The following is a 19,410-nucleotide window of genomic DNA, read 5'->3' on the forward strand; positions in this document are numbered from 1 at the left end:
ACCAAAGGAAAAACCAAACATTTAGGTCTTCTTTTGGACTGACACCCTCTTATGGGTTTAACTTTGCCTTCTGCAAACATAGATATGTCATAAATCCTTACTGAAATTTTACTTAAATATTACAAATAAGGTGCATTATAAATTTCAGTTCCAGTGTGAGACTTTTCATGGACGCCTGTCAGACACTACTGAGGATAAAATAAACTAACCTTATCAGGGTTACCTGACAAGACATTATCAGGGCAAAAATGGGCGGAGCTATAAGAGCTTCTACAAAACCTGTGACCTACAGGTAGCAGTCGTGGACAGCCACTGAACTGAGCAGAGATGACTAGTAACAGGGAGTTTGACTGTGTGGTTATTGGAGCTGGTGTGCAGGGCTCCTTCACAGCATACCAGCTGGCAAGAAGGAACAAGAAAACTCTTCTGCTGGAACAGGTGTGTCAACCACAACATTACACTGACTCACACACGCACGCACACACCTGCAGAGAGACTTCATAGTATGTTTGCAATTCTTTTCTACTGTGGTTACCGTTATGGTCTACCTATTTGTAGCCCACAACCATTCTATTTTCATTTTCATTTCTTATGTCTCATCTATAATGTCTTTTTTTTTCCTAAATACATTTTAAGGTATAGCCAACAATACTTGTATTTACTGCACAAAGTTTTACGTTTCTGCATGTTACATGAGAGAATATAAAAAGATAAAAAACAGAAGCTCTCATCAATGCCATTTAAGTACAATTGTATAGATAAGTATTTTTATTTCAGAAAACGATATTAGCTGTAATAAATCACTCACAACCAGATTTTTACTGGCTGAGCAAAGCCAGAAAAGCTACTCAAGATAGGTCCAGCTAGGAAATTCACTTAACTGTAACTAATAATTTATCAATTAATGAATCCATTTCATTTCTACGATCCAATCAGATGGATCTGAGGCTGATTCGAATCAACCTATACCATTAATAATTGTTTCCATATGAGATGAATGGATCGGGAAAAATACCATTTGGATTTAGAAAAAGTAAGTTGATTGACATCTGGCTCAAAACTGTACGGCTGGATAGCTCCAATGTTGCTGGAAGGATTGATTGTGGAAGTGAAATTTTTTGCAATGTTTCTTTTCTTTGTTGTATTGCAATATTGCTTGCCGTTTTTGTTGCACCACTAATGTTTGGTTGGGATTGTGAGAGGCTGTGAGCCCCCAACCTATTGCTAGTAGTGCTTGAAAAATGGAACGGAAGTAAGCCTCTGCTCATTTCCCATGATCCTTTTGTTTATAGTCTCTCACACAAGGGAGAGAGTGTAAACATGGTTAGCACGGTCATTTGTTTTGACAAGTACAAAAATTGCTTTAATGCAACGATTGCTTCTGAAAGTTGTGCAATTTTTCTCAATTGGGGGGCATTTTTTTAACCATTTAAAAAAGAAAATTCTTTTGAAAACCAAAACAATGTCTGGTTTTCATTTGTGGATCTTCAGTCTAAACATTGTACAGTGAATTGAGATCATAAGAAATGTAGTCTGTTATTTCCGTGGGACCATTATGACTTCCTCTTTAAACATAACCAACAGTTTGACTCTGACTTAACATGGGTGCATATTTCTGAGTCAAACTCGTTGGTCATTTTTTTGTAGTTTGTTCTTCCCCATACCAGAGGCAGCTCCCATGGCCAAACTCGTATTATCCGCAAAGCCTATGAGGAGGACTTCTACATTAGGATGATGGAGGAATGCTACAAGCTGTGGAGTCAAATGGAGAAGGAGGCAGGTGTCAAGTTGTACAGGTGATAACATTTGTCACTTTGTTTAGGTTCTCCATAGCCATGTTTGCTTAAGACTATAAATGCTAACTGGTCCAATAGTCATTCTGTCAGGGAGGGCTTGAGAAAATGTGTTCTTCTTTGGAGACCAATTACTATGAGCTACTCATTTTTTTCCCTCACACACTTGAATAAAAACATTAGGGTACACAGGAGGACAGAATGTAAAAGCTATTTAATTTATCGGACGTGAGATGTGAGATATGGTGATTTAGGAATTAGTCTGGTTTTCTGCAGACTGGGAACTGGAAAGAAAGAAGAATGAAAGCCACTGCAATAAAGTTCACATGTTTCATTATCCACATGCCTCTGTGTGTTAGTGTAGCATCTCACTGACTGCAAATATACAATAGATTTTTTTTATGTACACATACTAATTAAAAGGTTAAGAGGGATGGCGATTTTTCTTGGTAACCATTTCTATTCGTTTCTAAAATTTCACATTTGTATCCATTATATCCTTTCAGACAAACAGGACTCCTGGTAATGGGACCAGAGAAGAATGAGAGTTACCAACTGTGTAAGAATACAATGCTGAAGAACAATGTTCCAATGGTGCAACTGACGCGGGAAAACTTTGGTCTGCACATTCCAAACGTCAGCCTGGCTGAAGGTCATGCAGCGTTTGTGGAACTAACTGCTGGAGTGCTGTATGCTGACCGCACACTCAAAGCTGTACAGGTACAGCTCCTCCAACATGTCTTACTACTATCGTCACATTTTAAACACAATGACATATTACTACATTATTAAACAATATTACTGCAGTTTAATAGCAAAACAGACAAAAATCTAGTAATAAAGTTTAGTTTCATAACAGGTTTGAACAAAAGCTTTTTATCTGGCGTGTTACATACCTTCTATCATAAACCAATAAGAGTTGGCAATTTGCCTCAACTTAACCATCTAACTTGGTTATAAAGATCTGATCTTTTTTGTACTTGCGTTATATAAACCTATAGTATTTCAAAAGGTTGTTCAGAAACAGAAGGGTAAGAGCTGCACATGGGAAGGTTGAAAAACTCTCACACCATTTCCTGCCAGCAACTGTTGGAAGGAAAATCAGGGTTTTATGGTTAAACTTAGCAAAGAAACAGAAACACAAGAGTATTTTGAGCAACTTCTTGGACTCTTGTTTGGGTTAAATACAGCATTTCTGCCCTTTAATTTGCAAGAATAGCTATTAACCAAACCACCAAAAAGGAAATCCAAATGAAATGACTTTGCCTCCAGCTGTCCAAACTCAAATCAATCAAGCCAAAAGAACGAGCTCATACAAAGAAATCAGACATTTAAGCATACAAGTTGAGTCATAATAAATAAGGAAAAATGATAAGTGTTGAACACACATAGATGAAGAGTGTAAAATGTAAAAGAAAGGCAGGAAATCTGCATTTTTAATTGTACTTGTCCTGTCCAGCAGCTGAGCAAACAGACCGGAGCTGAAGGCCTGTTGTGTTGGACAGAAACAAATCTTCTTACACACAGGGTGTATATGTGTATACACTCCTTTTGTATTAGGGGCTGAACTTTATTACCAGTGTTCCTATATTTGTGTGTATTCCGTTTTGGACTGGAGAGAAGACAGAAAAAACAGTAAGAGTGGGAGGGGCACAACGATGGGGGACAAGGGTAGAGATTCACACTCCCCAAAACTAAAGAAGCAGAAATCTTCATTGGTCGGAAAGGAAGATTCTTTGTGGTGTTTGACACAGTTGCTCCTAGTCCAAAAGGAGGTGTCAGGTACATTCTGTTATTAGAGGGAATCTTGTGGATCCAGGAATGTGCATTATAAACATCCAAAAGAGGAGAAGATGGAGAGAGGGAGGCACAGCCAGGCCATCCAATTGAAACTTGATCATAAATAAAGAAAATCCAAACAGCTCATACCCCAAAGCCAAATGAAGATAACCAAGTAGGCACAGTCTCACCACTGAGAAAACAAAATAGAACAGGTGATCCAAATGACAGCAATGCTTGAGTCCTACAAGTCAGAGGATCCCCACACTGGCCAGAGAGTCAATTTTGGAGACTTTCTGGCACTGATCAGCCTGGCAATGCTTGCTTTAAAGCAGTGGTCTCCAACCACCGGTCTGTGGATCAATTGGCACCGGGCCGCAGAAGAAATAATTAATTACGACTGTTTTATTAGTTTTTTCCTTTTAAATTTCGACAATCTTTATTAGTGCAGGGATTAGTGCAGGGGCAGAAGAACAGATGGAAGAAACGGCCACGACTTCAAGACCAAAAAAAAATTAACAGTAGGCCACCAGGAGTCCTGCTCAAAATATGGATTTATTGCAACAGGTGATTTCCCACATGGAGCCTGTTTACACAGTACTCACAACATTCATTGGCATAAAATGCTACTAGAGATTGATGTTCCACTGGTGTTATTTGTTATTATTATTATTATTTTTTTAAAATGATCTTTTGTGAAGATCAGAGTTTTTTTTTTTTAATCAGACCAAAATTAAGCATCCCCGGCAATCCCCACCCCTTTCTGCTGGGCCGCGGTAAATGTTGGGGAAAACTGCTTTAGAGGCTGAGACGGATCAACCAATTTACCTTGAAGGGCTGCCTGCAGGTGAGGGAAGGTGCATTTCCTGACAAAGGAATAAAGAAGTTGGAGAGTGATTAAGGAAACATAGAAAGGGGGAGGATCTTGCAGTAAGCATTAATTGGTAACAGCTGTCACATGTAGATCCTTACCAAAAGAGCTCCAAACACCAGCACAAGCACAAGCCCCTAGCCCAGCCAGAGAACAGTCCCCCCATCACTCCCTGTGTCATTTTACTGTATTTATTTTGGCTCAACTTCTGAACTTAAATGTTCTAATTTCTTTGTACTGTTTTAATTTTAGGCCTAATGGCAACATTTGGTGGAAATCACATTAGAGAAATCCCACTACTGAGAAAATTACTGAGATATCAAATATTTATTTTTCCGGCTGTATATATAAAAAAACAACTTTTCATACCTTAAAAGAAAAATGTTCCAAAGTTTTTCACATTCTTATCAAACACTTCTGATAACTTAAAATTGCACTTGAAAGCCAAATTGGAGATCTTAGTCATATCAACTGACACATTTTGTTGATGTTTTTTATCCTAGAAGCTTTTTTCAGTCTGAACTAAGGTTGGTAAGGAGGCAAGGGTTCTAGCTGTCATATGGCTTTACTCCATTGAGTTCACTGAGTTGTTGGGGCGGTTTATGGCAGAGTGTCATCTGGTTGGGATGAGAGTCAGCACCGCTAAATCTGAGGCCATGGTTCTCGACCGGAGAAAGGTAGTTAGCCATCTCTTGGTGGGTGGAGTGTCCCTGCCCCAGATGGAGGAGTTTTAATATCTTGGGATCTTGTTCACGATTGTAACGATAGGCGTCTGCTGTTATGTGGTCACTGTGTCAGTCCGTTGTGGTTAAGAGAGAGCTGAGCCAAAAAGCAAAGCTCGATCTTGATTCCAATACTCACCTATGGTCATGGGTCACGACCGAAAGAACGAAGTCCCGAATGCAAGCGTCTGAAAGGAGCTTCCTTAGAGATAGGAGGAGGAACTCGGAGTAGAATCGCTTCTCCTCCACATCCAGACAGAGGAGCCAGTTGACACTTTTCTTTGTAGCTCTACTCCTAAGAGAAACACTAGTTCCTCCTACACACTAGTTCCTCTGAAACACGAGTTCCTGCGACACATATAACAATGGTACATGCAAAATGGTTTGACTGATGAGATTGACATTGCGAATTAGAAACAGATTATGTTTGAGTCCAGCGATTGATTGATTCCTTTATTTCAATCTCTCAAGCCATCTGTCTTCTTTGTTCAAAATGTCTGCATTCTGATCCTCCAATAGTGTCCTTTGTGCTTTTCAGACTCTGGTCCACAGGGGTTAGACCAGAGTCTGGTATAAACCTCAACCTGAAGGCCACAAACTATTCCTTTGACGACGGAGAGGTCTGGATCTTAGGCAAAAAATGGATGGTTTGAGTGAGAAATGAAGGAAGCTTTGTAAGTAAATAAAGATTTCAGAAAATTGCAGCCTCCTTTGCAGCCCCCAGACAAGAGCTAAATCTAAGTAACCATGTCAGATCGACAAACCAAGCCTCCTTCTTTGTCTTCCAGCTGTTCCCTTCCGTGGTTGCTGCAAGCTTTGTGGAATTATCCATGAACTTTGCTTCCTTACAAAGCTTAATTTAGACTGAAAAGGAACAAAAGGATTTCACAACTTTCCGCTTATAACATATGTTTTACTTATTTTTTTATTCTTTTTTTCAGGGGCAGTTTCAGAAGTTAGGTGGAGTCATTAGAGACAATGAAAAAGTGACAGACATTAAGCCTGGCTCACTTGTCACAATTTTAACCTCTACTGGTGTTTATAGAACCAAAAGACTGGTCATAACAGCCGGACCCTGGACTAATAGACTGCTTGTGAAGACTGGAATAGAGCTGCCACTTGAGGTAATCAAACTTCGTAGGAAAAAACATTGATGTATAGGCCAAGTTCTGTCTGTTTCTCTAAGACATTTTAAAATAATAAACCTCTTCCACAGCGAATCATCCACCTTAATGTAACTCTCCCTCACTCACACCAACCACCTTCATATTCTTCAAAGCATTTATAATTCATCTAGGGTTATTTCCTCATAACTCCATCTATTTATGTTTAATTCATACTTGCCAATAATTTGTCATCTCTTTTTCCCCGAGTCTACACGTCTGTAGAAGTCAGTACCAATCACAACTCTCTTCTTCTCAGAATTCCTCCTCCTGCTGTGGGAGGAACCACTGACATCATTCACTGTCACACTCGTGACAGTTCAATACGTCTTTTCAACCTCCAGCTTCAGACTAATCAACCAATCCCACTCTCTATACCTACTTTGTTCCTTGAAAGAGCAGTTCGAACCCTGCTCCAAATCTGTAGGTTCTTTCTGGTTTCCGGAATTCCCAGAAGATCCATCATTATTCTTTTATCTCTACATTCAAAGGTTATACTCTTAGTCTCCTCATTTTTTTTGGTCTTTTCTTACAAAGATGTCTTTCTACATTTTTCTTTTTCTGCATCCAGTTTCTACAGACACATTGTAGGTCATCAGCCCCAGTGTCAGTTGTGGTAACCTAAGCCAAAACCGATCTAGTATAAAAAATCTCTTCCTGATTTTCGGAGTTGATTTGGCTTTGGTTTTATTTTCGGATGCCCTTCCTGGTACAACCCCAGCATTGTGTTGGTCACGGGGTCGTCACATGAAGCACTGTATTGATTACAAATGTTAACCTCAGAGGCTGATGACAAAAAGACCATTAAAAATATTTTTAGGAAACAAGAAAATGACAGAAATTGCATAATCAATGGAGGTGATAAAGTCAGAAATACTCAACAGATGTTCTGGTTTGAATGATCATAATGATTTAATGGTTTCAGGTGATGAAGATCAACGTATGCTACTGGAGGGAGAAGGTTGATGGCTCATATGATGTAAAACAGAAATTTCCTTGCTTTCTACAAATTGAAGGTGAGAAGTCCAAAGAGCACATCTACGGCCTGCCAGCTAATGAGTATCCTGGGATGGTGAAGGTACGACTACGAAAAAGACTATCCAATCTATTTGTCTAATAGCCTTGCAAGAAACCACCAATATGGGTCAAGGGACAGTGGTCCCTCATTTATCGCAGGGGTTACTTTCTAAAAAAAAAGTAAAATCTGCAAACAGAATTAAAAATGTTTTAAGCCATAGTATTAGGTTTAGGAGCTGTCATCTGGACGTAGTTTTTAAAGTTAGAAGACGTTTCACCTCTTTGTTAATTCTGAATTAGCTGGTAAAAGAGCTGGTATATATGCGCTCATGGGGGAGGAATGTTTTAAGCCTCTAAAACTCCTCACTACACACTTTATTCACTTTTCGCAGACAGACATGAACATTTTCCCACTTTTGTCTCTTGATTAAACTCTCAAGGTTCAAACCTTCATAGAAAAATAAGTCCTGTATTGTAAAATGAAAACGAAGATCTGATTGCCATTGAAGATTGATTGACAAGTTCTATAGCTAATCAGAAAGCAGAACACGCAGAACAAGCATGAATAATGACAAAATTGCATCCCTGTATATTTTATGTTTGGTCAAGGTTTTAATCTCTTTATTATTTTGGCCTCTTTGTGTTTGAACCAGCACAGTTCTCTCTTGCAGAACAGAGTTCCCTTCTTATTTTTCAATGAAATGTCTTCCTTGTTCTTTTGGGGTCTATTCCTCATGTGTTATGGCCCCCTTGTGGTTGTTCCACTAGACCACAGGTCTGCAATCTTTATGATAAAAAGACGCTCTGGCCGGTTTCTTATTGACAAGAAACGGCAGATAGCTGGAAAGTCCCACTCTACGCTTAGAAAATTCCCTTTTTTCATGTTTTAGCGGCTATTGATCCATTCATTTATTAAATACAGCTTGTATATATTTTCTGCAGTTGAATTATACTGGCATTGTGCTTTTCTATATATAAAAATTGTAACTTTTTACTTTTAACATCAGCAGATCCAAGTTCCTTTAGAAATAAAATAAACCCTGGGTCAAATAAGATCCTCCTGCTGCAGCAGATTTACTTGAATAAACAATACAAGGAAATCAAGTCAAACATGGAATATTCTGTCATGACTTTGGTGTTCCTTCATCCTTTTTTTCCTACTGTTGATTATAAACATGACCGGTGTAGAATCCAATTATATTTGTCAGTCTATAAATGTAACTGCAATAAGATCATGCTAATATAATTCTAAAACCCTCCCACAGTAGATTAACCCTTTAACATCATTTTTGTTCAGCTGTCTGACAGGTTAAATGACTACTTTATAAACTGAAAACAGATGAACCAATACTGCAAACCTGTTACTTATTCAATTTGTTAGCATTTGTCTTCAAAACCAAAGAGCCACAACAGCAGAATAAAAGAGTGGCATGGGCAAGGCTCTGGAGCCTCAGGCTGCAGAGCCTTGCCCTAGACTGAGATGGGAAGTCTTTCCATGCCTCTCATCTGGAAATTACACTGTGAACTCTGCTCCCAATGTGCTAGTCATTCTCCCTTTCTATCTGAACACATAGGTTTTCCTGTATTTAATTGCGGCTGAGCAATTAATACAGAAAAGCTTTGTATTGATAGTGAAAATTTTAATCAGTATTCATATGACAGACACCTTACCCTCATCACTGGCAACATACTCTTTGCAAACTGGAAAAATAGGCTTGAATCCTTTGTGAACAAATGAAGATGGATTATAGGGCTGCGTACAACCTTATATAACAGAGGAAACAGCTGATCACGCAGCTCTGTTTCACATTACACAAGTAGAGACACTGCCGGTCATGAGTGCAACAATAAGTAAAGTCCAATATTTAGCCTTTACGGCTAGACCAAGGATGTGGATGGTCATTGAACCTCATTTATACGCACTGTTTGTTATGGCGGTGGGATGTGGTGCAGCTGAGCGGTCATACCACCAAAGCTTCGTGTAAGCGTGAAGTTGCTAGAAGTTATGTTCAGTCGCCTCCCATTGGTAGAGACACTGAAGAGTGATGAAGTAAAGTGGTCTGCTATCTCATGGCAACACATCCATTCATACTTTGCTAGGCTACTCATAATAGACCGCTTGTTCCTTGTTGCTGCAGACATCATTACAGTCATTCAGACACCGTTCGCTGGCACTGACCTGCCTCAGGAATTGGTGAGTGACAATGGAAGCCAATATACTGAAAGGAGTTTTAAAGATTTTCCTCAAAAACCCCAACATCTGACTCATCGTCAGCTCCTCATCACCCTGATGGGCAAGCCAAATGTTTGTTCAATCTTTTCGTAGACGTAGACCACTCTTAGGTCTGTCACAACTGCCTTTATGGGCGGATCTGAGCTGTCTGTGGGCGAAAAACGGGTAAATCTGTACACGGGCACGCAGTCGACCCACACAAAATATCAAGGTCGTAGACCACTCAATGAACAAATTTGTTCATGCACGTTTTTGCTACGGGCATGCTGTGGGTGACAAGTCGTAGCGAAGGAAGAGTGAAGTACTGCATGTGAGATGCAGGCGTGTCGAATGGATTTTCCATTCCCTCTAATCCTGCACACTGCTGTGTTCATGTGAGAAGTGTGGGCTGCTTGCAGTGCCAACTTATTGTTAGATCTAAGGAGATTAGACACAGCGTAGTTTCTGTGGGCATCCTACATATCACATGCCCTTGCTGTGCATACAGCATATGAGCAGGATCAGTTTAGACTGTGGTATAAGGACACCGTATGACAGCATCCCCCACATTTTCTTAGTCTTTTACTCTATGTCTTTATTTCAAACTGATTAAATAGAAAGAAAACATCATAAATCATGAATGACAGTATGCAAAGTTCCGAGTGACAGTGTTGCCTTCTGATACCTCATGATACACACTGACGTTCCTTGAGTTGGCCTTTCGAGCCTAAGGGGAACTGCAGGACACACCTGCGCCTCCCTTAAGATGCAGCCGCTCCTCTGTACGACTCTTCACAGACCTGAATAATCTAAAAATCTGCACCACTCCTGCGGGTCAACTCACCCGACTGCCTGCATGTGACTATGGCTTTGTATGAAACACCATTTAGACACTTCCAGCTCTCAGGCAGGTTTGAAAGCACTTTCTACCAATCATTTTCCAGAAAAATGCTGCTGTCATTCTATATCTTTCCTTTGTTGTTTTTTTGTGTGTATATTTTTCACTGATGTGTTTTTCTGTGATTGTGTTCTTTTATGTGTTTAAATTGGAATCTTGCTTTCCTTTCAAACCCCTTTTTTCCTTCGACTTTTTTTCTCCAGAGGTCTGTTGTACTATGAGCATATTGCGAATTTGTTTTGCTTTGTTAAATTATGGTTGAATAAAAATCACATTCAAAGCTCACAATAACATCAAAAAACTGAGAGTCTAATTTGCAGGAAAAAAATCAAAACAAAAAAAAGAATAGTGTGTTCATGTGCATTATTTGTTCCTTTTTTATTTTGTTTCAGACCTCGGTTAGATTAATGAGTATTTCCATCTACACACAGATATGCCTCCATGCAGGCAGCCCTGCTGATCCGGACCAAAGAGACCAACAAAAAGACAGGTCTGACATCGAAACCTTGCAGCGTTTTGTCAGCCGCCGCTTCCCTGGTCTCGTCCCTGAGCCGGCTGTTGTGGAAAGCTGCTTGTACACGGTAAGCAGGCAATAAAAAAGGTTTGGATTTAAAGAAATTCTTACCATGCATGCACATGAAATCAAAAGTGAAAAAGATGTATTTTCATACTTTCAAAGCCCTGCATTTATTAGGTCGAATGATTGATAACATTTACTACCTGAAAACTAATTTACGATTTGTCCGTGCTCCTGGCATAAATGGTGCTTAGGCTTTTACTAAAGGATAAAAATATTCTGTTTGCTACTGCTGTCACACTTCAAGACTTGTACATTTTATTTTACATTAGTGATGTTGCAACTTATTTGAAGTCTTTGGACCTTTCAGGCCTGCTGTAGTCATGTTAGAAGGCACAAAACGTAAACTCAAGCCCAGGTCAAATCAAACTCATTTGTCTGGGCTTAAAATCCACCTGTCCACCCAGTTTTAGCAGAACTTCATCAGCCCAACACACAGAATTAAAAGAATTTGCACTGCTAAACATAATACAGAGTCCTGGTCTAGATGACATGCTGCTGGTTTTCCAAAAAACGATCCTTATCCTCTGCTGATTACCTGGATCAGGTGTGTTTTGTCGTTGAGAAGCCTCACTGGCAGGTTAATTGGAAAACATGAAGGACAGTGGCTTCCTGTGGCCTGGAGTTTGACGCCTGTCCTCTAAGTTGATTGTGGTTGCTAAAGATATGGAAGCTCATTGCTAAAACAAATAATTGAGCAATTTGCTTAATGTTAAAATACGCAAAGAAGTTGAACTTTGCTGAGGTATTAAAAGCACTTGAAAGGACAAAGAAAAAGCTCAAAGCTCCAACTTAGATGATAAAAAAGAACTGAATGATGCTTAACAGTAGAGAATTTCAAACAATAATAACAAACAGGCGGAAAGGAGAAACATTGAATGTGGTCTAACATGAACTTAAACATTTTTAAATGTGAAACAATCTGTTTTAACAATGATTCCAGTCATATCATAAACTGTGGTGGCCGATACGATTTATAGTCGATATTAATTCATTTTAAACGATCAGATTCTTTGACCTAAGATGGATCCGGGAAATTTATAGCAAAAACGTCAGCCAGTGTGACTCAGAGAGAAATACCTGAGTACTGAACAGTGCAGGTGCAGGTTTCCAGATTTCCTCAAGATAATTAACTGTAAATTCCAAACAAACAAGTAAACTAGAATGAATGTCAAATCCATTCACATTTTAGTTTCCTAAAGTTCAGCCCACTGTTGTTTTTCCACATCCAAAGAATCCAAAGGGAACATTTTTAGAACATTCTAGCACACTGGATGGTCAAAACATTGGACTGGAATGATGGACTCATCAGTTTTTGATGACATCACGTGTGTGTTTAGATGCAGTTGGTCAGTTTTACGTTGTAATAAGATAAACCTACCATATCTGACTGACATTTGCATTGAGTATTTAGAAAAAGCAGAGAAAAATATCATTTGCAGAATAATGTGGAATGTGCTGTAATCTGACGGAGCTGAAGAGGTTCTACAAGCTAGAATGGCAGAGGATCTTCAAATCCAGGAGTGACAAACTAGTTGCATCCTTCCCAAGAAGAATAATGGCCGTTTAGCTTAAAAAATGTTTTGTTCTTTTTGTTTCTTTTCTTGTAAATTTGCAGATATTTCTACACCTGTTTTTTTCTCAGTGTACATTAATGAGAAATGAAATGATCAGTCCTGATTTTGACAAATGGCTGCATTGACACAAGGAGTGAAAATTTGTTGTAAGTGGTCTGTGTACTTTCCGTACCTACTGTACATAAATGTTATTTTTGCTCAGCTCTAAAATCTAAACAGCTCTAAAACAAATCTCATAAATGCATATTATGTGTTTACATCGAATTTTTGTTGTAATTGCAGGTTACTCCTGACAACCATTTTGTGCTGGACTATCATCCTGCTTATCGCAATATTGTCATCGGAGCAGGATTCTCAGGTAAACTAGTAAACTGCACAAAACATCAGCGGAAAGGAAGGAAGGTAAATTTGAACGGTGTGTGTTTGCCGCTAGTGGGTTGGTCCTATGAATAATTATAACACAGAAAAAACTACTACAAAAAGGGGTTGTAAGAGTGTCATTTTGTTTATCTCTATGAGTTCAGTATGCAATAACTCTACTTTTTAGAGGTGGACATCATCTTAAGTGGAACAGTTCCTGTACAAAAACATGAAACCTCATTTCAAACATTTGTTTTTGTAGCAGAGTTCAGAAAGCTGTTCAAAACTGAGCACAAAATGTTCAACTCTGGCCACAATTCATTTTTTAACCACAAAATATCCACCTCAGGAAAAAGAAAAAAAAATATCCACCACAGGCAATTATTCAAATGTACTAAACTGGTCTGAAAAAACAATTACCCTTGCCCAATATCTAAACAGGTCAGGATTTCTCACTGAGTAATTAAAAACATAAAAGTTCATAAAATACTTTTTTCTTTGTGTTTTTTATATTTCTACTCAAGACTTGATTTTATTGCAACTTTGGCCAATTGCTCTCATTTTGGAAGGACCGGCTTAAAGTAAATGAAAAACAGAAAAACATCTATTAAATAATTGAAGGCAGCTTTCAACTCTGAAGCACATACTGTAAACTTGAAGGAATTACTGCAAATTTGAAAAAGTAAAATTGCAAATTTAAAATGAATATATTTTAATCTTAAAAAAAAAAATCATTAAAACATTTAAAAAAAGTAAGTTTGAAACTTGAGTTGAAAAAAACAAACTTTAAACCTAAAATTGTCACCATGTGAAAAATAATGGCTATTTGTAACAGCTGCTGTTTGGTATTTTCAACTAAATTTTTAGTTTTTGTTTCTTGGCTTCTTCGCTTTCAGTCCTCAATTTACAATTTCAATTCAGACTCTACAGGTATTTGCTGCTGAGTCTAATTTCACGTCAAGGTGGGGCTTTGAGCCACTGGGCTACCAGCACGGTATACTTTTTTTTTTTTATAATCAACTTTCTAATTAACAATTCCCCCCCCCCACACATTTTCAATGGTTCTTTTAAGTTTAAAATAGTTCTTTCAAGTTTAAAACTTTTTTCAAATGTTCTTAATACAGATATTTTTTTCAAATGTTGAATCTGGTTTTTCATTCACTTTAGGTTAATTAGATTTGACCCCCTGTGATACTGTACAAAGCGCAACAAATGCAAATCTGAAACAGTTTGTTCTGACAGTTTTCAGATCTTCCTGATGAAAGTAGAGAGGCTGCGGCCAGCAGGTCCTTGCAAAAACTATGACGAAAAAGTCCACTGGCTGCATTTGGTTTATTGCACTTCATCATTGACACATAAGATGCAAACGATCAAAAGCAAAGAGTTGACAAAAATAGGTGCACCCTCTGCACCAAACCAAAAATCCCCAGCTACAACAGGAGCCGTCTCTACTTATCGCTCGACAAAGGAGAATTATAAATAGACATGATCGTGGTGGCTATAAACACTCAAGCATCTGCATTCATATAATGTCTGTATTGGTTGACAAATTCAATATCAGGACTTTGGAGTCAAGTTCAATGCAAAATAAAAGTAACGGGATTAAGGTGGACGACAGACACATTGAACTAAACCAGGGGTCGGGAACCTATGGCTCGCGAGCCATATATGGCTCTTTTGATGGTCACATGTGGCTCGCAGACAAATCTTTAATTATACTTTTTTTTCTTCATTAGTCCAGTCCTTCTCGGGCGCTGGGCGAAGCCAGATGCGCGCAGTAGTAGCGGTGCTTGGAGAGAAAACTATAAGTTTACAATTATCTATTTTTTCAGATAGTTTGTACCAGCCTGAAACCTGTGAATCGCCGTGCCTAAAACTGCGCGCTCCCGTCTCTGAGAAAGAGCGCGCAGATGCGGGGACGGGATGTTAGAGGGAGAAAGCAGAGGGGGGGGGTGAGGTGTTGTGGGGACAGGCAGCCGGTGAATCGCGCAGGGATTGTAAAAACGTAAAACCCGCTGCCCGTCACTCACTGCAGCGTGTGAGTGTGTGTTTGGCTCCGCGTCTGCATGTGAGCAGTCTGTGTCACATCTACAGAACAGTCAGACCTACGATCACGTTTAAAGTCTCAACGTCTGCATGAAGCAGAAACTCACCACGTATCAACCAGACTAGACCATCAGCAAAACTACCACGAGAAATACTCATCATTTATCAGCAACAGCATAACAATGTTATTAAAAAGAATCCACAGACTTATTGCACTTTAAAAGTGTTGAAATTACATCAAATGCACACATTCATTTGTATATTTAGTTTTAAACATATTGTTGCGGACTGAGTTGGGTGGCTGTTGGGCCGCGTTAAAAGTTCTGGAGTTCATTGAACTGAGAGACTTAGAGATCTGATTGGCTCTCAGTTCTGGCTCTCAGCCTGTTATTAGGTGGTTCCCGACCCCTGAACTAAAACTACAGTAAACTGAAATTTTTTTGCCCCCCCCCCCAATAATGTATGTTTTTGTTATTAAACTATTATTAAACTTAAGTAATACTAATATGTCTGACATTATAACCCAAACATGTTTAAGCTTCATTTTAACCTTGACATCTGGTTAGTGTTTAGTCCTAAAAAAAACAATTCATTCATTCATCTTCTAAACCCGTTTTGTCCTTTTCGGGGTCACGGGGCTGCTGGAGCCTATCCTGGCCACTGTGGGGGAATGCAGGGGACACCCTGGACAGGTCGCCAGTCTGCCTCAGCTCTTCTATCCAGTTATTTTTTAAAGAATGTATTAGAAAAGACAGAAAATGACATTGCTTTTTCTGCTTTTTCAAAGTCACTTCATGATTGGGAAGAGTGACTGTTCCATGACTTAGGGGCTCCTGTGCAAGGGCCCCGTAAGTTCTGTTTACAAGACTTATTTCACCTTGAGGAATAAGAAAATAAAGATACGACTCTTTTGAAAGAAACTTATGTGGTTGATTGATGTCATGAATTATAAATTCTACAGAGACAGTACATGTTGCATCCATGTGACATTTATAATGCATTCCATCTGACCAAGATGTCTTTTTTCTCTAGGTCATGGCTTCAAGTTTGGACCAATTGTTGGCCAGATTCTTTGTGACCTTAGTCTTGGAGAAGTGCCCTCCTTTGACCTCTCACCTTTTAGAATTACACGTTTCCAAGCAAAAAACAAATCATCTTTATAGACTGACAAATGTATGTCTTAGAAGCCTTTTTTCATGCATGATTCTAGGTTGTAAAAATAATAATCAGACATAAGTGTTTTTAACATTAGTAAAAAAAAATTAAAGAAGAAAATATTATGATTTAGGATTTTCCAGCCGAACCAAGATTGATTCTGTTCATTGTTTTTCTTGTGACATGACTTACTTAGTTCATTTTTGGCAAGATGTAGGCCAGTCAGTCTCTCAAAGCTGAAAATGACTCTAGCAATAAAAACTACACAATACAAAAATATAACTAAATGAAACTTAACTCTACTTAGAAAGCACTTTTACATGCCTATGTGATAACAAAGATCCAAGGGCCAGGGGAGGGTGCTGTGGCAAAAGACCAGCTGGTAAAGTAGACCAGGGGGTGCAGGAGCTAAAGTAAAGACCAGGGGGAAAGTAAAGACCAGGGATAAAGTAAAGACCAGGGGGAAAGTAAAGACCAGGGATAAAGTAAAGACCATGGGGAAAGTAAAGACCAGGGATAAAGTAAAGACCAAGGGGAAAGTAAAGACCAGGGATAAAGTAAAGACCAGGGGGAAAGTAAAGACCAGGGATAAAGTAAAGACAAGGGGGAAAGTAAAGACCAGGGATAAAGTAAAAACCAGGGATAAAGTAAAGACCAGGGATAAAGTAAAGACCAGGGAAAAAGTAAAGACCAGGGATAAAGTAAAGACCAGGGGGTAAAGTAAAGACCAGGGGGTAAAGAAAAGACCAGGGGGTAAAGAAAAGACCAGGGATAAAGTAAAGACCAGGGGGTATAATAGCTGGAAATAGGAAAGTCGGGTGAAGCTTGTCTCAGACCTGGGGCTCAGGGGGCAAAAGTGTTTGCCCCACATGGTTGAGAGTGGGATTTTATGAATCTAAAGACATTTTCCTGCGTTTTGCTGAAAAATGTGTAACTCTGTGACAAACGGTGTTTGGACTTTATCTCAATAGTTTAATGATTTTCTTAACCTCTGATTGAACTCATTTGGGTTTAATTTGTTTTTGCTTTTACCTTTTCTTTTATTCCTGTTCTTAATTTTCTATTCTTACTTTTATTGGTAAATTCCACTCTAACCTGGCACGGCACATCTTTTCACATATGAAACGATCAATGTTCTGTTGTGGATTTTCCCTTGTTTTAAATAAATAAACTCTTAATAATGTATTGTTCATTTTCCAGTACCAAATATTTATGAACTCATTTTCACCAAGGAAAAGAAATATTGTTAAAGCTTTGCGGTCAGTTAGTTGTGTTGTTAAATGTCGACATAAACATTCTTTTTCTTTTGAAAGAAGCCAAAATTCTAATTTTCTGATTGTCTGGATCTACTTTTATTATTCCATGTATAGGACACTCTCTCTTATCAAAAAATCTTTCCTCGATATATCAGATAAATCAAACGTATCAATTCTTAGCTTCAGTTTTGATGTAGATTTTAGAGGCTGGCCTGAAAGCCAAAGGACTACAAATCTTTGATTAACAGTGTTTAACTAATGTGTACTTTTTTATGATACTTTTTGTTAATCACAGGTTATTCGAGTCTTAATCTGACCAATCGGATGCGTCAGTAAAAGCATGTGGTGCCCACTGGTCCCCCCCCCCCCCCCCCCCCCCCCTCAAATGTTCAATTGACAGATTCTCCTGAGCCGGTTTCAGTTGAAGGGGTGTGGACTTCCAACAAGCTTACTAATGATTGACAACAGTTGTTGTCATAGAAGGGTTGCCTCAGACCAATCACTGCCGTCTGCCTCCAAATGGCGACTGAATTGGCCTCATTTGGCTGGAGCCGGAGGTAAGGCATTTTCCATGGGTGACATACCCGCTCAGTCCAGTTCTCTTATACAGACAACGGCCATATCTGTAAAATGACTTCTTTTCCTAGGTATCATTTTTAAAAATCAAAATCAAATTAGCACTACAGTGACTTGAATTAAAATATTTAGTGATGTGTCAGAATTTAAAATGAATGTTAATAAATCAATTTTTTTCTCCTCTGAAAATATCGGTAGTACAAAAAAAGACAGATTTAGGAATTGTCATTTGTAAAAAAACAGGAACGTCATAAGTTAAACTATGATCATATTTAAAAAAAACTTCATCTGAAATAAATTCATGTTTAATGAAAGACCTCTTTATATGGTAGTGTCTTAATATCAAAGGGAGAAGGAAAATCACATTCTTTATATGTTGCTTTATCTCTATAACCCCCAAAATTTTATTGAGGAATTCAATAAAATACTATATGATTATATTTTGCAGAAAACACTTATTATCTAAAAAAAAAAGATGTTCTCACAGATAGCAAAAGTCAAGGTGGTCTGGAGGCGCTGGATTTTAATACCATAATTAAAATGACATGGATAATAGAACTCTCGAAGAACCGGACAGCATCTGGAACACATTTCCATCACTTTTGTTCAATATTCTTGGTGACATACATTTTCTATTAAAGTGTATTTTAAAATATAAAGTATAACAAATAGGAAGCTACAAATTCAAATTAATTTTATTTCTATAGCACCTTTCATGTTAAGAAAACAGCTCAAAGTGCTGTACATAAAAACAAACAAGGATGCACAAACACCAATGCAAAAAATAAATAAATACATAAGCCTGTCATAATAAAATACACAAAGACAAGCACAAGTAAAAGAGAAATTGCTTAAGAAGAAAAAAAGAAAAAAAGAAAAAAAAAACTTAAGAAGAGAGAACCAAGAAGGCGCTGTCTGCTCTGTCCTGTTGGCCTGGGTGTCAGCATAGACACAAACACCCCAGCCAAGGGTGAGAAAACACTCATAAACCGTCTAAAATGTAAAAGTGATAAATAGAAAAGTTAAAATATAAAAAAACAGCTAAAATATAAAAAATTCAGACAAGTTAATGCATAAAAAGCCTAAAACACCTGAAATATAAAAAACTTAAGATGTTAAAACATAGAATAAATACCCCAGAAAGGAGGGCATTACAGTAATCTAATCTCTCTCAGCTTTAGAACCAATTACCAAGACTTCAGTTTTGTCTTGGTTGAGCTGCAAAAAGTTCTCTCCCATCCACATTTTGATATCTAAAATACAGCATCAAAGGCTGTCCATGGGTCCGGTGTCAGCAGGAGACACAGCAACATACAGTTGAGTGTCATCAGCATAGCTATGAAAGTTAATGCCGTGTCTACTGATGACATCACCAAGCGGAAGCATGTAAAGATTAAAAAGTGCAGGT

The 19,410-nt window shown here is 38.4% G+C and overlaps 1 protein-coding gene across 1 annotated transcript; it reads left to right on the top strand.

Annotated features, from left to right (window-relative positions):
* Positions 1-291: 291 nt before the first annotated feature.
* On the top strand, positions 292-17,355 carry pipox (pipecolic acid and sarcosine oxidase). Its single transcript, XM_004075867.3, has 8 exons — positions 292-438; positions 1,648-1,796; positions 2,300-2,513; positions 6,107-6,289; positions 7,254-7,406; positions 10,887-11,036; positions 12,892-12,967; positions 16,048-17,355. The coding sequence occupies exons 1-8, from the start codon at positions 328-330 to the stop codon at positions 16,176-16,178; spliced, it is 1,167 nt and encodes a 388-aa protein (XP_004075915.1). The 5' UTR covers positions 292-327; the 3' UTR covers positions 16,179-17,355.
* Positions 17,356-19,410: the final 2,055 nt, after the last annotated feature.

The sequence above is a fragment of the Oryzias latipes genome, chromosome 13 (assembly GCF_002234675.1).
Source record: "Oryzias latipes chromosome 13, ASM223467v1".
In the NCBI taxonomy this organism is placed as follows: Eukaryota; Metazoa; Chordata; class Actinopteri; order Beloniformes; family Adrianichthyidae; genus Oryzias; species Oryzias latipes.